This window comes from Mobula hypostoma, chromosome 6 (assembly GCF_963921235.1).
Source record: "Mobula hypostoma chromosome 6, sMobHyp1.1, whole genome shotgun sequence".
Classification (NCBI taxonomy): Eukaryota; Metazoa; Chordata; class Chondrichthyes; order Myliobatiformes; family Myliobatidae; genus Mobula; species Mobula hypostoma.
Genome location: NC_086102.1, coordinates 18,557,946 through 18,580,862, shown reverse-complemented (window position 1 = coordinate 18,580,862; position 22,917 = coordinate 18,557,946). Strand labels below are relative to the sequence as shown.

At 45.8% G+C, this 22,917-nt stretch overlaps 1 protein-coding gene and 1 pseudogene across 3 annotated transcripts in view; both read right to left on the bottom strand.

Moving 5' to 3' along the window:
• The window catches only part of dop1b (DOP1 leucine zipper like protein B), a 199,853-nt gene that overhangs the window by 162,903 nt on the left and 14,033 nt on the right, over positions 1-22,917 (bottom strand). For all 3 annotated transcript variants that reach the window (XM_063050333.1, XM_063050335.1, XM_063050334.1), the window contains exon 2: positions 102-265. In XM_063050333.1, the coding sequence (XP_062906403.1) occupies positions 102-239 (138 nt within the window). In that variant the 5' untranslated portion in view covers positions 240-265. The remainder of the gene's footprint in view (positions 1-101; positions 266-22,917) is intronic.
• Positions 16,500-19,708, bottom strand: LOC134347462 (uncharacterized; annotated as a pseudogene).

The following is a 22,917-nucleotide window of genomic DNA, read 5'->3' as shown; positions in this document are numbered from 1 at the left end:
GACCTAGAGCTTACCACAGGAATATTAAATTTGTATCAATAGTATTGAATGGAAAAGCCGACAAAAAGTAGGGCCTTTCATACAAAGACATCAAAGCTCACCTTGATAAGCTTTCCCAGTGATGAGATAAGATCTGCCCATTCACTGGATGACTCAAAGTTCTTCAGAGCTTTGTCGATTGTAGCAGAATAACTTCTGTATCTGTAATCATTTATCAAGTTCAGCTCTTCCTGATCCATCTCTTTCTCATCGTAGCTCACTTAATCTTGGGCACAAGAGACAACTGCAGGTCAGTTAAACGATATCACTATCAGGTGATGCACATAAATATTAAATGGTCATTTCATAGTTAGCTCCACATATCTCAGTTACTCCCTAGGAAAACAATGAGGTATAAAACTGCGTTTACTTCCATGGATTTTCAACAGCTGTTTCCGGAGTTAATTAACATGGGTGCATCATTGTTAAACCAGAGAGTGGTTTAATTTTCAACATAGCTGATAAGCAGTCTCTGCCCAAAGCACTGACTGGGGGGGGGGGGTCCCAACCATTTTTATGCCATGAAGCTTTACCATTAACCAAGGGGTCCATGAACCCCAAGTTGGGAAACCCTGCTGCCTGACCTGCTCAGATCCCCCAGCATTTTGTGTGTTTCCAACATCAACAGAATCTTGTGTTAATTTTCAACAAGTTGGTTTTATGCTATCCTGCACCGCAAGTCAATTCAAAATCAACCTGTTGAAAATTAAACCATTCTCTCTGGGCTGTTGACATGAGTTCACTAGATATTGAATTACTCTGCCTGGTACCAGATGTGGCAAAGGCCTTGGCAACATGCAGACTTTGGGTGTTCCTCAACCTTAACAGCAAGATTCAAATAAATACATCAGTCAGAGGAATTGGAAGTTAACACATAGTGAAACAAAATACACCACTTATTAACCAAATGAATTTTGAACTTGAACCGAACAGCAAAAGGAAAACAGAGGGTTTATAAAGCCTCTATATTCGCTCGGGAGGCACGGTAGCGTAGTGGTTAGCACAACGCTTTACAATACCAGCAATCCAGGTTCATTCCGCGCCCATGCCTGTGAGCAGTTTGTACGCTCTCCCTGTTTCCTCCAGGTGCTCCAGTTTCCTCTCACAGTCCAAAGGCGGACCGGGTGATAGATTAACTAGGCATTGTAAATGCTCTTGTGCTCTAAAGGGTCACAGGTACATTTATTATCAAAGTATGTATGCAGTATACAACTCTGAGATTCGTCTTCTCCAGACTGCCATGGAGCAAAGAAAACAATGGATGCCGTTCAAAGAAAAACTTCACCCCCACCCCCCCACGCAAAAAAAAGTGCAAACAGCAACAAGAACATCAAACCTCAAACCTTCCCCTCATGGGGAAGGAAAATAACAATTCACACAGACTGCAACAAAAAAGGGTGAAAACAGAATACAAAAACAAAGCTGAAAAAAGTCCAATTGGAACTCAGTCCACCTATCAATGCAGAACTGTGGTAACATTGAGGGAGAGGGAGAGCTCACTCAAATTCAGAGGCCTTCCCTCAGGAGCAGCAAGCGAGAGATCAGGTAGGTTTCCTCTGGGTGCTCTGATTTCCTGCCACAGTCCAAAAGCATACCAGTCGGTAGTTTAATCAGTCATTGTAAATTGACCTGTGATTAGGCTAGGATTAAATCGGGGGATTGCCGGGTAGCATGGCTCGACAGGCCAGAATGGCCTTTTCCGCGCCATATCAAAATAAATAAATAAACAAAACATTACCTCGCAGCTCTTGAACTCAATCCTTGCTCTATCTTCATCTGGACTGAAGTATAAACAGGAGACAGCCAGAAAAGGGGAGGTGCCAGTATGAAGGGGTGGTTCAAGAGCTGACAAGTGATAGGGAGGTTCAGTTGAGTACAGGTGATAGGCAGATGGAGGAGGGAGCGTGGAAATGGTGGCAGAGGCTGGGAGGTGACTGCCGGAGGCAACAAAGGGCTGAAAATACTGGAAGGGTGAAGCGAGGAGGTGGAGTGTGTACTGGGTGGATGATGAGTGCCTGGTGGATGAAGGAGGAACTGAGTAAATCATAAGGAGAGGGGGGAAAAAAAGGTTTGCTTGGCGGGGGCAGTTCACTACAAATTGGAGAAATCAATGTTCATTCCAACGGGATATGGACTATCTAGGAGGAACCAGATGCTTTTGGTGTAGTTTGTGTTCAGGTTCACCCTTGCAGACTGAGGATAGACAGGTCAGTGTGGGAATGGGGAGGGGAATTAAAATCAATGGCAAGTAAAGATGTCAGGGACAGAACAATTGGAAGTTAACACAGTGAAACCAAACACACCAATTATTAACCAGATGGAGTTCCGAATTTTAACTGAATACTCTGTTGTAGTTTTGTTATCTTTGCTTCTCTTTTGAAGGCAGTGAATCACATGGACCTGCAATTCCAAAGTGACTCTTCATAAACAGAAGTTTTAATCATTTCAGTAGAATTAGACTGCCATTTGGCCCCTCAAACCTGTCCCACATTCAACAGGACTGTGGCCCATCTATGGACAAGTCCACGTTCTTGCCAGTTTCCCACAACCCTCAATCTTTCAAACATTCATCCATCTTCACCCTAAATATATCAAGTGATCTGGTCTCCACCATCCAGGGGAACAGAAGATTCACCACCTGAATTTTCTGCACACCTCAGTTTTAAATGACCAGCTTCTTAAGAGTCACACGTCATTGCAAAGTACAGCACAGAAACAGGCCCTTCAGCCCTTTAGTCTGTGCCGAACCATTTAAACTGCCTACACCTGCTATGCCAGTATGTCCCCTCATTCATGACTCTCCCACGAGTAGAAACAACTCAGCCCTTTCAAACCCTCCTAGGATCTTGTATGTTCAATAGTTCCATTTAATATCAGAGAATATAAACAATATACGACCTGAAATTCTTACTCTCCACAGACATCCACAAAACAGAAGAAAACCCCAAAGAATGAATGAGAGAAGAACGTTAGGACCCCAAAGCCACCCATCCCCAATCCCTTAGTCTTCTGAGCTCCAAAGAGTACAAAGCCACATTGTTTGGTCTCTCTTGATCGGACAATCTTCTCGCCAGAGAAATTAGTCAGAGTCAATGACATCTGTTGATGCTTTATTTGGGGGAGGGGGGCTTAAATACACTGGCAAATACGTCACGAGACCTGGAGCTCCTCAGCATCGAGCCACGCTCGAGAGAGAGTACACCAAGGACGTTACCAGGACTGGACTGCTTAAGCAATACCACGAAGCTTGAAAGACTGGAATTTTAATTTATGCTGAAGTGCAGGAGGTTGAACAGTAAGTTTATAGAATTAGATAAACTTGTGAGGGGCATAATAAGGACACTGACATTTTCCCTCCAGAAAAGGGGAAACTAGAACTGGGGGACACACACACAAAATACTGGAGAGACTCCTCAAGTCAAGCAGCTTGTATGGAAGAGAATACACAGTTGTGGTTTCAAGCCAAGATCCTTCATCAGGACTGGAAAGGAAGGTGGCAGGAGCCAAAATAAGGTGGTGAGGGAAGGAGGAGTACCACCAGCTGGCCAGTGATAGGTGAGGGGGAAGGTGGGTGGGCGAGGGGGAGAGTGGATGAAGTGAGAAACTGGGAGGTCATAGAGCGAAGAGGTAAAGGGCTGAAGAAGAAGAAATCTAATAGGAGAGGACAGTAGACCATGGGTGAAAGAGAAGGTGGAGGGGCACCAGAGGAAAATAATGGGCAGGTGAGGGGAAGAGAAGGGGTGATAGGGTAATCAGAAAAGGAAATGGAAAAAGAGAGATGAGGGAGGGAAAGAAATTACCAGAAGTCGGAGAAATTGATGCTGATGCCATCAGGTTGGAGGCTACCCAGACAGAGTATGAGGTGTTGCTCCTCCAACCTGAGTTTGGCCTCATCATAGCAGTAGAGGAGGCCATGGAGAGACACGTCAGAATGGGAATAGGAAGTCGAACTGAAGTGATAGATCCTGCTTTGTGTGGTGGACAGAGCCATAAAGCTGGAGAGTGTAGGTTTAAGGTGAATGGAGAGGAAATTTAACAGGGACACGAGGGAAACCTGTTACCACACAGAGGATAGTGGGAAAATGGATTGAGCTGCCAGAGGAAATGGTACAGGCAGACACAATCAATGTCTAGAAGGTGTTTATACAGATAAATGGGTGGAAAGGTTTAGATTCCAAAAGGAGTTCCCAACCTTTTTTACGCCATGGACCAATATCATTAAGCAAGGAGTCCGTAGATCCCAAGTTGGGAACTTCTGATTAAGAGGGATATGGGACAAAAGCAATCAAATGGAACTAGCTCAGGAAGGCACTTGATCAGCATGGATGTTGGGCCCAAAAGGCCTGACTTAGTGCTATGTAACTATGAATTTATGAATCCAATGTGTAAATATGGTTTTGAATCCTAAACATGCCACATCTCCTGGGACTAAGCATTCCATCAGCAGTAGCTTTTCATGTGACACGCAACTAGCTGTAGTCATCAATACACCCATAGCTACACAATCACCTTTGATAGACAGGAAATTAAAATGTCCTTGTTACCATCTTAACTTTGTTAATGTGGAATCCTACAAGTCTGATCCACAGGTTTATTGGCAGACAGTGGGGGGGAATATGTGGCCTCCATTATAGCGAGGACCAGACCTCAAGCCACAGTGTTGCCTGTTTACAACTACCCAGGAGAGATATGGCGGTGTCAATGCACTCCTCCGGAGGCGGTGAGGCGTGACGTCCAAGCTGGAGTCAGTGCTGCCCCCAGTGTTCACTTGGCAGAAGACAAGCTATATTGTGCTCAGCTGCAGACTGCTGCAATACCCACGGACTCAGGGTCTTGGACTATAATTTTTGTTTAGTGTGACTGTATTTTACTGATATCTTATATGTGCTTGCTAGCCTATATGTGCCTTGTGCTGTGTGTGACTGTCAGTACTGTGTTTTCCAGTCCTGGCCCTGGAGTAACACTGTTTCATTTGGCTAAACTCATGGGTATTCATATATGGTTGAATGACAATTAAATTTGAACTTTTTAAGGTCATTTACCACAGACATCAAGTGAAACAGCTTCTACAATGCAACACCATTAATTACGACCAGAATGACTGCTTTTACAAGTACAAAGAGTTTTAAAATTTCAGCTTTATAAATACACATTGAGTCAACTAACAGATCCTTATTGTCTGTACCAGATGCAATACTGGTGTATGCTAGCACAGTTACTTTTATCTTTAAAAAATTGCCCCATGTTTTGGTATATTACAACCAGAACAATTTGCACAATGTTGAGGAACACGGGTCTGTGTTCAGGACAAGAAGAAAAGCTCAAATATAAAATGAACAAAAGATCAATTTGAAAGCCATGGAGATCTCTTGGAATCCTAGATGCCCAAATTCTTACTCACAGGTACTTCAATTGATCCCACCACTATGATTTTTTTGCATTGGAAAATCATTGATCGGAGGTCTGGAAGCCAATGTCCAAAGCCCAGAGACTGGAGACTGGAAGCCTCCTATCCACACGTGGGTGGCGGGGGAGGGAGGGAAGAAAAGGGCTTGTTTTGCAGTTATTGTTTTGTTGCTTGTTGTGTTCTATGTTGTTCGACTGAGCATTATGGGCACACTATGCTGGCACCAGAATGTGTGACAACAATTGCGGGCACTGCCCCAGCACATCCTTGAGTATCTTGGTTGTTAACACAAATGTGGCATTTCATGGTATGTTTTGATGTACACATGATTAAAAAAAAATTAATCAGAATCTGAATTTCCAATTGCATTTCAAATTTCCTTTGTGTCCCCATTACATTTAAAAAAAACAAGCTGATCAGATTCTTGAAAAATCCTAACTAGAGTCCTGGAGACAGACATCAAGCTTTCTGATTTATTAACAAGGTTAAAAATGGTAAAAACACTGCAGTTCCAAGATTATTCTCTGGGTAAATTAACTCATCCAACAGAGTAAATTACTTTGAAATGTTCTCTGTCTTATCTAACTCAGTAAACTCACCTCCCCATTAATTCAACAGTAACTCAGTAATAAATCACCTGGTCAATAATTATCAGTGATCCACCAGAATGTCCGACACCTAACCCTTTGACCTGGATAACTTCACTCAACATAACCCAACCTACAGCCTCACTGTTAAAGACTTTTTGCAACTCAAGTTTTATTTGCACGATTTGTCTTTTTTTGTTAATTGGATTGTCAATCTGTTTATGTGTGGCTTTTTCATAGATTCGACAGTATTTCTTTATTTTACTGCAAATACCTGCAAGAAAAAAAAACTATTTTATTTATTTATTTATTTATTTATTTGGGGGCTACAGCGCGGAGTAAACCATTGGGGCGCTTCAAGCCACGCCGTCCCAGCAACCCCGATAAACCCGATTAACGCCAACCTAATCAGAGGACAATTTGCAATGTCCAATTAACGTACTCGTTATGTCTCCAGACTGGGGCAGAAATCCCATGCATACTTACTTTAATCATAAATTTTACTTGGACACTTCTTTTTGACTATCTTATCCTGCTTTAAAAAGGGTGCTTCTGTTTATCATCAGTGTGTGAGCTGGCTGATTGTTAAGAGAACAATGGCATGAGTGCACTTCAGGTGACCCCTGGACTTCGTACCACTAGAGGAGAAGCAGGAAGGAGAAACCAGCCACACGCCATCCTGATCCTTCAATTAAATTATTTATGGTGCAACCGTAACGAAAATCAATTTCCCCCGGGATCAATAAAGTATGACTATGACAATCAGAATGCAGCCCGCTCTGTTGGGAAGTTTGTGCTCAAGAAAAGGAGAAGGCTTGGCTGTGGTCACTCAGCCCCTTCCAGATCCAACTGCCTTAGATCGCCCCCTTAGAAACTCCCACCACCCCCAGGGGGACCAATGTTGCCCATTTTGGGAACCACTGAGGACCAAGATGCAACTATTCGCATACACACTAGGAGCAATTTACAGCAGTTAATTGATTACCATTCGTAGGATGGTTGGGGGTAGGAGGGTGGGGAGAACAAATATCAGAATACCCAGAGAATACCGGTGCAATCACAGAGGGAAGGTCCAGACTCCACCCTGACAGCACCACAGTCCTGTTCGAATCCGGGTTGCTGGAACAGAGCCTGCAGCTTGATTATATGCGCCACTGTGCCTCCGTTTCACAATTGCCAATGCAGCGTACAACGCAAGAACCAATAACAATCGTAAAAAGGCACACAGTGAAAGACGTATAATTTCACCCGGATTCTGACAGAACGTAGAGCAGTACAACACAGTACTGTGGCCCTCTGACCACCACGTTGTCAGATACAACCCGCCCCTCACAAAACCAGAGCGCCTGGAGAAAACGTACGCGCTCAAGAGGAAAGCGTACAAACTCCTTCCCGCTGCTGCCTGTAAGGAGTTTGTACGTTTTCCCTGTGACTGCGTGGGTTTCCTCCACACACTCCAGTTTCCTCCCACAGTCCAAAGACGTACCTGTTGATAGGTTAACTGGTCATTGTAAATTGTCCCGCGATTAGGTTAGGGTTAAATCGGGGGGGGGGGGGGGTTGGCCAGGAGAGACTATTCCACACCATATCTCAATGAAATTCCATGATCAAGCCCAGAAGTCCTCACTACTTGTTCCGGCGATGAGGTCATCTTCACCCACAAGCTTCTGAGTCATTTGGTGTGTATCAGCAAATAAATTATTAAAGTCACAAGACAGATCACATTGACTGTTCACTTCCCTCCAGAGATGCTACCTTATCTTTCCAGTTCCACCAGCACTTTGTGTGTGTGTGTGTGTGTGTGTGTGCGCGCGCGCGCGCGCGTGCGTGTGTTGCTCAAAATGTCCAGCATCCGCAGAATCTCGAGTCTCAGGATTAGTAGGGTGTCTTGCTCATTAAACAAAGCAGCCGCTCTCTCAGGTTCAAAGCTCAAAGAAAATTTACTAACAAAGTGCGTATGTTGTCAGATACTACCCTGAGATTCACTTTCTTGTAGGAATTCACAGTAGAACGCAGAAATACAACAGAATCAATGACAAACCACACATAAAGACTACCAAACAACCAATGTGCAAAAGATGACAATCAGCACAAACACAAAAACAACATCTAAATAACACTGAAAACGTGATTTGTAGAGACCTAGAAAATGTGTCCATAGTTTGTGGAATCAGTTCAGTGTTGAGGTGAGTGAAGTTATCCACGCTGGTTCAGGAGCTTGATGGTTGAAGGGAAATAACTGTTCCTGAACCTGGTGGTGCGGGACCCAAGGCTCCTGTACTTCCTTCCCAATGGCAGCAGCTAGAAGGGAACAATGCCTGGATGGTGGGGGACCTTGAGGTTGCCAATTGTCCAATTCCGTTCTGATTCTTGGAAAGGTGGTCACAGCTGGTGATGCAAAAATGTCACTATTTCCTAGCCATCAGCACAGTAAATCCACAAACAAAGTCTGCAGTCCTGAAATGGAGTAAAGTAGCCATTTTGTACATTTAGATAATTTCTCACTAAGAATATATCATGACATTAGATTAGATTAGATTATGAGGACACGCAGTCCTCGTTTATTATCATTTAGAAATGTATGCATTAAAAAATGATACAATGTTCCTCCGGTATGAAAGCATAGAAACACATGACAAACCAAGACTAAAACTGACAAAAACCACATAATTATAACTTATAGTTACAACAGTGCAAAACAATACCGTAATTTGATAACAGCAGACCATGGGCACGGTTAAAAAAAGTCTCAAAGTCCCGATAGCTCCAACATCTCACGCAGACGGTAGAAGGGAGAAACTCTCCCTGCCATGAGCTTCCAGCGCCGCAAACTTGCCGATGCAGCATCCTGGAAGCACCCGACCACAGTCCGACTCTGAGTCCATCCGAAAACTTTGAGCCTCCGACCAGCCCTCCGACACCGAGCACCATCACTGCCGAGCGCTTTGACCCCGGCCCCGACCGCCAAGCAACAGGCAAAGCCGAGGATTCGGGGCCTTCCCCTCCGGAGATTCTGGATCGCACATTAGAGGCGGCAGCGAAACAGGCATTTCAGAAGTTTCACCAGATGTTCCTCCGTGCTCTCACGTCTGCTTCCATCAAATCAGAATTGTGCATGGCCTCCTACTTGACAGATAACAGATTCATCACCGGAGAGGCCGCGAGCGCTGTGTCACGCCGCCATCTTCTCCTCCCATCCTTATCAATATAAATGTTTATGCAGCTACTGTACTGTAAACAAGTCAAAGGAAGCAGTTTCGGAAACAATCTTAAGGATGCAAATAGGATTTAGGATGCAGAGAAGTAACCGAGCCAAACATGCATGCCAAGATAGGGTCCATTGTGGCCACGTTTTGTTCACAGCCCGTTTTGTGTCCAGAGTCAGACAGCTTGGAAGAGGGCCCCTCCGACCCAACTTATCCATGCGGACCAAGATTCCCATCATCATCGTTCACCTCCAGTAGACCTGCTCATGGACTTTCAGAAGACTCCAAACATTAGACAGCAGGAAGTAAAAATATGTAATACCAGTTACATTTAAATCATTGCACAGAGAGCAAAATGAAGACAAGGATATCAGGAGGCCCTTGCCAGCTGAGTAAGCCAGTCAGCGTTCCAGAGAAGTGGAATTGGAGCATCGAGGGAGGGGAGAGGGAGGCACATAGCATTAGCACTCCTGCCTCACGGCTCCAGGACCCAGGTTCCCCCCCGACTTCTGGTGTTGTCCGTGTGAAGTTTCCATCTTTGCCTTGTGACCACACGGGATTCACTCATGTTTCTTTCATGTCCTGATTGATAAGTTAATGGGCGATTGAACATTGAACCTCATTAGGTGGGTGGCAGGTGAATGAGAAGGGAGTTGACAGAGAATGCATTATTGGGAAGTCATGGGGGTTGGGGAATGAGATTAAAGGAATTGTTGATAGCCAGCAGAAACCCAGTGGGTTTCCTTCTATGTCATGAGAAACACAACTGCTTGATTAGAACATAATATTCAGAACAGAGAAGCTTCACCTCTGGAACTATATTACAAGTTCCCCACATTGAGGACTCCTCACAATATTTATTTAGAGATATGGTACGGTAACAGGCTCTTCTGTCCCAAGGAATCTGAGCCTGCAATGCTCAATTATACCCATGTGACCAATTAAACTACTAACCTGCTCTACTCTTTCTACACCCACGACTGTGTAGCTAGGCACAGCTCAAACAGCATCTATAAATTTGCTGACGACCCGATTATTGTTGGCAGAATTTCAGATGGTGGCCAGAGGGCATACAGGAGCAAAATATACCAGCCGACGTCAGTAACACCAAAGAGCCGATTGTGGACTTCAGAAAGTGCAAGACAACAGAACACACACCAGTCCTCATCGAGGGATCAGAAGTGGAGAGAATGAACAATTTCGAGTTCCTGGGTCTCTGAGGATCTATCCTGGGCCCAACATATCGATGCAGCTACAAAGAAGGTGTGACAGCGACTGTATTTCATTTGGAGTTTGAGGAGACTTGGTGTGTCACCTAAAGCACTCACAAATTTCTACAGTTGACCCATGGAGAGCATTCTAACTGGCTGCATCACCATCTGGTATGGGGCAGGGGGTGCTACTGCACAGGATCAAAGTAAGCTGCAGAAAGTTGTAAAATTAGTCTGCTCCATCATGGGCACTAGCATCCACAGTATCCAGGACATCTTCAAGGAGCGATGACTCAAAAAGGTGGCGTCCATCAATAAGTACCCCCCCATCACCTAGGACATGCCATCTTCTCACTGCTACTATCAGGAAGGAGGTACAAAAGCCTGAAGGCACACATACAACTATTCAGGAACAGCTTCTTCCCCTCTCCCACTGGATTTCTAAGCACTGAAGCCATAAACACTACCTCATTACTTCTTTCACTCGAGCAACACAAACTGCAGGTCCTGCCAAAGGGTCTCAGCCCGAAATGTCGACTGGACTCTCTTCCATAGATGCTGCCTGGCCTGCTGAGTTCCTCCAGCATTTTGTGTGCGTTACTCAGATTTGCAGCACCTGCAAATTTTCTCTTGTTTGTACTTCTTTTATTTCTATTTTTTGCACTAATTATTTAACTATTTAAAATACATATTATATATGGCTCTCTCTCTGTGCCTCTCCCACCTCTCCCTCTATGATTCTCTCATTCTCTCTTTCTGACCCTCTCACACTCTCTCTCTCTCTCTCCCTCTCCCCCTCCCCCGTGCCTGTCTCTCTCTCTCTCTCTCTCTCTGTCACTGCTTCTCTAGTTCCATGCGTGTGCGCTCATTCGGATCTTTGGCATGTGGGAGGAAACCAGAGCACCCAGAGGAAACCCACACACAGTAACAGAGAGAACATGCGGACTCCTTTCCGACAGCAAAGAGAATTAAACCCTGACTGGTGATCACTGGCTCTGTAACAGTATCACACAAACCATCACACTACTGTGCCACATCTACCTGCTCCAGCCACATCTCGGCTTTTTAAAGAACAGAAAGCCCTTTTACAGGACTTAGTCGTCTCATTTACATATACCTAAACTATGTACAGTGTTCTTGCATGCTGAGCAGATACCATTACAAACAGGTTTTGCAAATTTGGATGGGCAAATATTCAGGTGTGCCTCTGCAGTGAATTACTGAGGTCACAATCCATCTCCTAATCTAGTGCTAAAGCTTCAAGGAAAATGCCTATGTGTAAAAGCATGCCTGAAGCGGAAGAGAAACCACTGCTTACTAATGACTGGCGTTCTTAAACTATAAAACATGTTTACAATGGAGAGACATGGACCCAATGAACCATCTCCATTTCACTTTTCATAGGCAATAGCGACCTAATGAGTGTTTACAGAATTTTCCATTTTTATTTCAAATGTCCAGGATCCACAGGTTTTTTTTAAAAAATCATTTACTGAGTAAACATCTTTATTAGTGTTCCCAGGTACATACTCAATAAGAAACTGGATTTTTAAAAAATCCAAATAAAAATGGACAAAAATGTCAAGTAGATAATACACGAGCAATTTCAAGCAACACACATCAAAGTTGCTGGTGAACGCAGCAGGCCAGGCAGCATCTCTAGGAAGAGGTACAGTCTTCTCAAACTTCCGCTAATGCCCCACCTCCCCCTCGTACCCCATCCGTTATTTATTTATATACACACATTCTTTTTCCCTCTCCTTTTTCTCCCTCTGTCCCTCTGACTATACCCCTTGCCCATCCTCTGGGTCCTCCCCCCCTTTTCCTTCTCCCTGGGCCTCCTGTCCCATGATCCTCTCATATCCCTTTTGCCAATCACCAGTCCAGCTCTTGGCTCCATCCCTCCCCCTCCTGTCTTCTCCTATCATTTTGGATCTCCCCCTCCCACTTTCAAATCTCTTACTAGTTCTTCTTTCAGTTAGTCCTGACAAAGGGTCTCGGCCCGAAACATTGACTGTACCTCTTCCTAGAGATGCTGCCTGGCCTGCTGCGTTCACCAGCAACTTTTATGTGTCTTGCAGATAATAGGGAGTACTGTATTCCAATACTGCAGACCATACTTAGAACAAATGTAAAAAGCTCCAACTGATTAAAGTACAATTCTTTACATATATCAATTTATTCTTGCATGCATTTATGGTCATATTTAAATCAGGACAATATTAGTTGAAGTTGATGTATTTTTGTTAATTATGCACTGTAAAGTTAGATTCAGCATTTACCGAGAGGCAACCTTGCCATGTCACAGAAAGAATTTCTGTTCACAAGCTGGAAATATCATGTTATTACTTCCATCTGCAGATTTTGATCACCAGTAAATCCACCTACTCTGATTTAGTGAGATATCGGCATGCCTTACTGGCGCCAGAAGCGTGGTGACACTTGCAAGCCGTCTCTAGCACATTCTCACGTGATTTGATTTGATGCAAAAGATGCATTTCACAGTTTGTGTTGATGTACATGCAACAAATACAGCTAATCTTTATCTCAAATCTCAATTACAGAACTTGCAGTGACCCCAGGAGAAGAACATAGTGTGGACCTGTCAATGTTGGTGTCTGGTACGATTTCAATAAATCCCTATCCCATGCGGAGGAAAGGAAATCTACAAGGATTGGAGAGAATATTGACATGACAGAGCTTTATACAGTACAGTCGGCCCTCCTTATCCGCGAGGGAATGGTTCCGGGACCCCTCGCGGATACCAAAACACGCGGATGCTCAAGTCCCATATTCAACCTGTCTCAATGCGGTGGACCTTAGGACCCAGCGGAACCCCGGACCTTATTTAACCTGTCTCAGTGCAGTGGGCATTAGGACCCGGTGGCAGAGCTCTGAATCTGCAGTGTTTCTGTTCACGAAAATAATCATGATCGCAGTTTAAAATAAAGTGGAAATAATAAAGCGATCCAAAAGAGGTGAAACGCCATCGGTCATTGAAAAAGCATTAGGCTACAGTCGGTCAACGACAGGAACAATTTTAAAAGATAAAGTGAGAAAGGCCCTGCCCAATTAAAGCAACAATTATTACGCAGCAACGCAGTGGTTTAATTATTGGGTTTTGGGTTTTTGATCCTCCACATCAACCCGGCAGGGATGGACAGTGCGCTCGGGAACGATCTGTCACTGGATTGAACTCGGAAATTTCCGTTCCCGAGCCCGGCGCTGAAACATATGTTTTTTAAGTGTTTTATATGCATAGAAAGGTAAAATATATACTATATACTAAGACAAATATTTGACTAACTGATACTAAATAATACCAGATGTTCCTGTTCTGACTTACGTAGTAAGAGAGCTTCCGGTTTTTTTCGATCCCGATCCACGATAACCTACGCACATCCTCCCGTATATTTTAAATCATCTCTAGATTACTTATAATACCTAATACAATGTAAATGCTCTGTAAAATAGTCATAGTCATACTTTATTGATCCTGGGGGAAATTGGTTTTCGTTACAGTTGCACCATAAATAATAGTAATAAAACCATAAATAGTTAAATAGTAATATGTAAATTATGAAATAAGTCCAGGACCAGCCTATTGGCTCAGGGTGTCTGACCCTCCAAGGGAGGAGTTGTAAAGTTTGATGGCCACAGGTAGGAATGACTTCCTATGACACTCTGTGTTGCATCTCGGAGGAATGAGTCTCTGGCTGAATGTACTCCTGTGCCCAACCAGTACATTATGTAGTGGATGGGAGACATTGTCCAAGATGGCATGCAACTTGGACAGCATCCTCTTTTCAGACACCACCGTCAGAGAGTCCAGTTTCATCCCCACAACATCACTGGCCTTACGAATGAGTTTGTTGATTCTGTTGGTGTCTGTTACCCTCAGCCTGCTGCCCCAGCACACAACAGCAAACATGATAGCACTGGCCACTACAGACTCGTAGAACATCCTCAGCATCATCCGGCAGATGTTAAAGGACCTCAGTCTCCTCAGGAAATAGAGACGGCTCTGACCCTTCTTGTAGACAGCCTCAGTGTTCTTAGACCAGTCCAGTTTATTGTCAATTCGTATCCCCAGGTATTTGTAATCCTCCACCATGTCCACACTGACCCCCTGGATGGAAACAGGGGTCACCGGTACCTTAGCTCTCCTCAGGTCTACCTCCAGCTCCTTAGTCTTTTTCACATTAAGCTGTAGATAATTCTGCTCACACCATGTGACGAAGTTTCCTACCGTAGCCCTGTACTCAGCCTCATCTCCCTTGCTGATGTTATAACTAAAATAGTTGTTATACTGCATTGTTTAGGGACTAATGACAAGAAAAACAAGTCTGCACATGCTCGAACAACAAGTGCTGGAAGAGCACTTCCAGGTTTTCTCGATTCGCGGTTGGTTGAATTCGCGCATGCAGAACTCGCGGATAAGGAGGGCCAACTGTACTGTGTAAAAGTCAAAGTCACATATATATAACTAGGCTGACTGAGACTTTAGCACAGTACTATATTTCCCGATGTGGAGCGGAGAGCATGTTTGTCGGAATCAGATTTAATATCACCAGCATATGTCGTGAAGTTTGTTAACTTTGCAGCAGCATAACAATGCAATACATGATAACATAATACATATAAAACTGTAAATTACAGTAAATATATGTAAAATAGTTAAATTAAATAAGCAGTGCAAAAACAGATATAAAAAGTAGTGAGGTAGTGTCCGTGGGTTCAATGTCCATTCAGAAATCGGATAGCACAGGGGAAGAAGCTGTTCCTGAATCGCTGAGTGTGTGCCTTCAGGCTTCTGTATCTCCTTCCTCATGGTAACAATGAAAAGAGGGCATGCCCTGGCTGGTGGGGGTACTTAACAATGGATACTGTCTTTCGGAGGCACCGCTCCTTGAAGATGTCCTGGCTATCTCTTCACCATTTTCACCTCGGACTTCAGCTACTGCAAAGAGTCTTGTCATCTTCAGAAGCTTTCTGACAACTCTGCTATAATTGGATGCATCAGCAAGGGAGATGAGGTTGAGTACAGGGCTATGGTAGGAAACTTTGTCACATGGTGTGAGCAGAATTATCTGTAGCTTAATGTGAAAAAGACTAAGGAGCTGGTGGTGGACCTGAGGAGGGCTAAGGCACCGGTGACCCCTGTTTCCATCCAGGGGGTCAGTGTGGACATGGTGGAGGATTACAAATACCTGGAGATACGAATTGACAATAAACTGGACTGGTCTAAGAACACTGAGGCTGTCTATAAGAAAGGTCAGAGCCGTCTCTATTTCCTGAGGAGACTGAGGTCCTTTAACATCTGTCGGATGATGCTGAGGATGTTCTACGAGTCTGTGGTGGCCAGTGCGATCATGTTTGCTGTTGTGTGCTGGGACAGCAGGCTGAGGGTAGCAGACACCAACAGAATCAACAAACTCATTCGTAAGGCCAGTGATGTTGTGGAGATGGAACTGGATTCTCTGACGGTGGTGTCTGAAAAGAAGATGCCGTCTAAGTTGCATGCCATCTTGGACAATGTCTCCCATCCACTACATAATGTACTGGGTGGGCACAGGAGTACATTCAGCCAGAGACTCATTCCACTGAGATGCAACACAGAGTGTCATAGTAAGTTATTCCTACCTGTGGCCATCAAACTTTACAACTCCTCCCTTGGAGGGTCAGACACCCTGAGCCAATAGGCTGGTCCTGGACTTATTTTCTGGCATAATTTATATATTATTATTTAATTATTTATGGTTTTATATTGCTATGTCTATTCTTGGTTGGTGCAACTGTAACGAAACCTAATTTCCCTCGGGATCAATAAAGTATGACTATGACTAGTACCCATCATGGAGCTGACTAATTTAAGTAAGCTGCAGAGTGTTCTTTGGTCCTGTGCAGTATCCCATCGCCCCCATACCAGACGATGATGCAGCCCGTCAGAATGCTCTCCACAATGCATCTGTAGAAATTTGAGTGCTTTTGATGACGTACAAAATCTCCTCAAACTTGGAAAGAAATATAGCCACCGTCTTGCTTTCTTTATAGCTACATTGATATGTTGGGACCAGCTTAGGACCTCAGAGATATTAACACCCAGGAACCTGAAATTGCTCACTCTCTCCACTACTGATTCCTCTATGTGGATTAGTTTATTTTCCCTCATCTTACCCTTCCCAAAGTCCACAAGCAGTTCTTTGGTCTTACTGACACCACATGCAAGCTGGTTGCTGCAACACCACTCAACTCGCTCGTATATCTCGCTCCTGTCACGAAATGAGGTTTGTTGTTGTGGAATACACCTTCTGGTGCTACTTGGACATGTCTTCAGTGATGAACCTGGGGTCATAGGGTGTTTCGGGTCTTTAATCATCAGACAACCTCGACCGGGCGACCCAGCCGGGGGTGATCAGCCCCTGACTTATGTCCAAGTGGCGCACTACTCCACGGATCCCCCCTCTGTATCCACAGCCACCGCGAGGCCTTTTCAGCAGCCTCCAGAATGTTCCTGGTGGCTCTTCTGCACTGCAGTCCTTTAATTCCAAGGAGTTTTGGAGTCCGCTGTAATGAATGGCCAGCACAGCCCCGGCACCCACTTCGACTGGCTCACAGTGAGCTCTCCAGCCATTGCTCCAGCATTCTGCAATAAGATCTGTGTATCTAGCCCTCTTGCACTCGTTGGCCTCTTCAATCCGGTCTTCCCAGGGAACAGAAAGTTCACCAGGACCACTGGCTTTGTAGACTCCGATATTAATACCATGTCCGGGCGGAGCGGAGTGGCTGCGATGTTCTCCGGGAACTTGAGTTGCCTCCCGAGGTCGACTTGGAGCTGCCAGTCTCGTGCAGTGGCAAGAAGCCCTCCTGAGGAGCTAAGCCGATGTTGAGCCTTCTCCCCCGCTCTAATAAAGGTGATGGACTGTTTGGGAGCGTGCTGATTTATGCTATCTTGAATCGCTGTGCTGGTTGCATCCGCCATAGACCTTAGGACTTGGTCATGGCGCCAGCGGTATTGCCCTTCCCCCAATGCTCCAAGGTGCCCCTCTTCTAGCACAGTTGGCGTGCTGGAGTGTTTGCCATGCCCCACCTGTGCAGGTTGTCCGGGTTTGGGAGAACGTCATAGACTGATTGGATGAGAAACTTGCTGTGCAATGGTTCGGCTCTCCAGAACTCTGTCCAGGTGAACCTGCGAGGTTCCGCATGCTCCCATCTAGTCCAGGCACCATGTTTGTACATGCCGGCCATCTTGCTGTATCGTTCTTCCTCCACTTCTGCTCGTATCTCATTCTGAACCAGTTGACACTTCTCCTTTCCATGGGTTTTGTCGTAGCGTGGTTTGGGAAAACAGCCCAGTCCTGCCCACCCCACCGCCACATTGCCCACCAAAATATTGTGCCACAGCTGTGCCTCTGCTCTATGGACAGCTTCCTGCTCCTGACACTTCCTTCCGGTCTTTACGCAGATTCCTGCCGAAGGAACTTTAACATCAGAAGAGTCTCGGTACATGATAACCTCCCTGGCTTGAGTGACTTTGAACTCCTCTGATAGGCCGCTGATGCTTGGTGGAATGCCCATACAGGGCAATGCAGCTTAAGCTCCAGGGGAGCGCCAACCACCTCCGGAGAGACTGACTGATGGTCTTCTCCAGAGCCTCCACTGTTGACATTGGCACCTCGTAGTCCAGAAAGGGCCAGAGTAGCATTGGCAGGACTCCGTGTTGGTACATCCAGACATTGAATTTTCCTGGAAGCCCCGATTCATCAATTGTGGTGAGCCAGGTTATCAAGTCGCTCCTGGTTTGTTGAAGCGCGGCTGTGTCCTTCAGGGAACTGTCGAAGATCGCGCCCAGGCTCTTGACTGGTTTTTCTGTCACCGCTGGAATCTGGGTCCCTCCCAGGGTAAAGCGGAACCGGTCGGCCACTCTACCCTTCTTCAGGACCAGAGACCTGGACTTGGCTGGTTTAAAGCTCATCCTTGCCCATGAGATGAGCCGTTCCAGCCCTGGAAGGAGCCATCTGCACCCAGAGACGGATGTTGCCATCACCGTTAGATCATCCATGAATACTCTTATGGGGGGCTGCCGAGTACCAGATCTAGACTTGGGGCCTCTACATTCCACCTCCGCTGACTTGACAATCATGTTCATGGCCAGTGAGAAGAGTGACACTGAGATTGTGCAGCCAGTGATTATGCCCTTCTCCAGCCGATGCCAGGCGGATGTTAATGACCCTGAGGAGACTCTCAACCTGAAGTTGCCGTAATAGTCCAGAATGAAGTTTCGGATCATCTGTGGAACATGGTGTCTTGTCAGTGCTGTTTCCACGAGCTTGTGTGGGACGGATCCATAGGCGTTGGTTAGGTCTAGCCAGAGTGCTGCACGGTCTCCTCTGTTCTCCCTTGCCTCCCGGATCAGCTGGGTCACCCCTCCCGTGTGCTCTAGGCATCCAGGTACTCCTGGGACTCCCCCCTTCTGTACTGCTGTGTCTGTGCATCCATTCTTCAAGAGAAACTCAGTTAAACATTGGGCCACAACCTTGAAGAAGATCTTCCCTTCAAAGCTGAGCAGCAGATAATACGAAACTGCTTGATGTTGCTTGAATCCTCTCTTTTGGTATCCAGACACCCTCCACGTGCCTGCACTGAGCAGCAATCTTTCCTCTCCACCAGATCACCTTTAAGGTCTTCCAGAGTCGCACAAGGAGCCTTGGACACTGCTTGCAGGCTTTGTAAGGCGCTCCACTGGGGCCAACTTGCTCTTGCTTCTTTGACCTCCTTCAGGATGGGTTCAGAGATGTTGAATTGGGTCACCGGTTCTGGAGGTGTCACCAGTGCCTCACGCGGGCCGAGGTCCTGCTCTCTCGAGGTGTCACTGAAAGTGATACTGAGATGGTGGTTTATCTCCTCTACAGAACAACTGAGGTAGCCACTTTGCTTCTGTCCTAGTATCCTCTTGGTGAAGCCGAAGGGATTGGTAATGAAAGCACTGCCCTTCCGGGCCCTCTCCTTGCCCTTCCTTCGGTGCCACTCAGCCCACCTGAGTGTGATGAGCCTCCTCCTGATGATATCTGTGAGGTCTGACAGGGCAGTCTTCTCCTCCTTCTTGGCCAACTTAAATTGGGGCTGCAGAGATCTGAGTTCTTGTCTCAGCTGTCTGATCTTCTCTTCCCACCGGTTTGGTCTCGCTGAATTACTTGTTCCATGATTTTCCTTGACGCCAATCCGTTCTGAGCCTATGCTCATTATGAAGGTGCACATAGTCCGGAGCTTCTGGTCAGCATTGCCCTTCAATATCGCCTCCAGAATCTTGTTGACATCCTTTTCCAACTGGAGCCACTCCTTCTTGTTAGCGGCAGGCCACTTCGCCTGACGCTGTTCCGACTTTCTGCTCACTGGGGGGACTTGTGTTGCTTGGAGGTTCCAGGCACTGTGGGGTGACTCCGGGCCGGGCTCCTCCTCCGCCTGACCAGGTTCTGTAGTCAGCACCACAGAACTTGCAGTACTAGCTACTGCTCCTGTGCGTTACTTCACTCGTTCCCTCGTCAAGCAGACCATCTTTGTCTGGTGGATCTTCAGACCTCTCAGGGTTTTGCACACCTTGCTGCAGATACAGACTATGCTCACAGTCAATTGTCCGTTTACTTGAGACCGTCCGATTGGGCCCCCCCCCCCACCTCCCGGGCACCCCTGGGTGTATGTTTCAGAAGGGTTCTTCGTAGCTTGTTTGGGAGCTGCAGTTCGGGGTGCTAGGCCTTGCTGCCCCATTTGCCGACTTTCCGCGCTGTCTGATGTCTCTCCAGCCGTCACCATTTTATTCATGGTTGTAAATCTGGTAAGAGCAAAGTATGTTGGGAGTGGCAAAGGTAAGAAGATAGGGCACCGTGGGAGGAATGTGGGAGAGGTGGCAGAGAAGGAATGCCAGGAGTTGGGGGGGGGGTTGGCATGAGTGCAGACACACCCACCCCTGAGACACCACGCAAGGCCATTTGATTCCAAACAATGGTTTATTGATTATTTCAGAATGTCTCTCTGGTGCTTCTCACTCCCTCCCCTCCCCTTTCCACTCTCTCCAACCATTATTCCCCTCTCCCTTCCCCCCTCCCACTCTCAGTCCGCAATAGGGAGACCCGTATCAGAATCAGGTTTATCATCACTCATAAGTCATGAAATTCGTTTTTTTTTGTAGCAGCAGTATAGTGCAATACATAAATTTTCTCTGTACTCTTTCAACCTTGTTAACATCTTTCCTGCAGGTTGGTGACCAGAACTGCTGTGATGAAGTGATATGTATTGAGGAATCAGACTTGTTATCACTGGAATTACATAAAATGACTTTTAAATCTCTCACTAGCTCTTTCTTCAGTTAGACCTGACAAAGGGTCTCGGCCTGAAACGTCGACTGCACCTCCCTGGAGATGCTGCCTGGCCTGCTGCGTTCACCAGCAATTTTGATGTGCGTTGCTTGAATTTCCAGCATCTGCAGAATTCCTCGTGTTTGCGTTACATAAAATGTGTCGTTTTGCAGCAACTGTACAGCGCCAAGTTAACAAATCTAAAATTACAGAAGTATAATAAACAAATAGCCAGCTGGTGACGTAGTGGCATCAGTGCCGGACTTCGGAGCGAAGGCTCCCGAGTTCAAATCCAGCCGGCACCCTTGCACGCTTTCCATCCGTGCTGGGTTGAGGGCTGAGCTAGCAACTCGGCCTTGTAAAAATAAGAAAGCTTTCTTTAAAAAAAACGCCGTCATGACAGCCTCCCAAAGACTCCACTCGGAGTTAAGGGCTTTCTTCTTCTTCTATAATAAACAAATAGTACAAAACAAAAGGAATATCAAGGTAGTGTTCATGGGTTCACGGACCATTCAGAAATCTGATGATGGAAGGGAAGAACCTACTCCTGAATTGGCGGAATTAAAATGGATGGCAAATTAAATAAAGTTATTCACTGTATCTCGGTAGAAGTGACAATAATAAACCAATTTACAATAAATTGATTTGATAAGCAAATAGTCCAACTTGGGGCCCTCTGTTGGTCAGGGTCCACCACGGATGTTGTGTTCCAGCTGTCTATGTGACATGCAAGGCAGGGCAGTACGATATGGACAGCAAGCTGTCGCCCATGTAGCAGGCTCCCCCTCTCTACACAGCGGATGAATCCAAAGGAATGGCAGAGACTGATACAGTTTGGCGCCAGCAGTGCCGTAGGAGTTGTTCGACAGCATTATTCTCAATGTAGGATCATCTTAGGAACTCCAGCTCCAGATTTTTCCCTTGGGGTTTACTCCCAAAGCCTTCCCCATGAGCGAGTATAGCTACTAGGCAGCAGAGGTTTGAGATCCGAGCTTTCCTTCTCGTAGGTGAACTGCCAACCACAGCTGATAAGCCCCAACTGTCCGAAGCAACTGGTTTTAAGACACTAGTAAACCATCTCTGCTCCCGCCTCGTCAGTAGAAATGATTCCACCAAGATTAGTAGCGAAGCCGTACATAAAGTCCAGGAGCTGGACTTGGTTATCAGAGGCCATTTGAGATGTGTGCCATTGGGAGCATTTAATAGGTAGTGGGAACTTATCTCCCACTACCAACCTTGGCTAAAACAACTTTAAGGAACCAGTCCAACTGGACAGGTAATATTATTCTTTTATTAAGAAAGGGTGTGGCGGGGTGAAGATACAACTCTACCAAAGGAGGTGCAAGGCATTCCTTCCCTCCGCTAGCTTGCAGATCACCCTTGGGTAAGGTGCTTAACTCCCCAATCAGAGTCACACAAAGCCATGGGAGCAGCTGGTGCACATCACAAGTCCTGGTTATGCGACCATGGATGCCAGGCAGACAATCTCTGAAGAGTATTGATGACGACTGGGGTCACCCGTCTTGTAAAGACATTGCCCAGAAGCAGGTAATGTAAGCCACTTCTGCAGAAAAAAATTGTCAGAAACAATCATGGTCAGGGAGACCATGGTTGCCCACATCATGTGACATGTCACATAATGATGATGATGATCAAGAAAAGGGAAATAGAACAACCTTAGGGAATGAAGCATGCTGGGAATAAAAATTGTATCCCCTTCTCAAACACACGATTACGAAGCATCAGGATCTAAATATAAAGGTCGTCACATTTATTAGATAGAGGGTCATGTCTGGCCAAACTCAATTCCTTGTAAATGTAAAGAAAACACAAGCACAGGAGTCTAATTTAGTTAGCCAGACAGAGTAGTGGCATCCACACCGGACTTCGAGCAGAGTTGTCCCGGGTTCGAATCCGGCCGGCTCCTTGTACACTTTCCATACATGCTAGGTTGACCAATGAGCTACCAACTCAGCCGCGTTAAAAAGAAAACAGACAAATGCTAAAGAAACGGCAAGGTTGACACCCAATGCGCCACAAGGCCCGGAGCGGTGCAACAATACTTCATCTATAATAAATTTGTCTCTGACAGTAGATCGCAGCAGTGAATCAGAG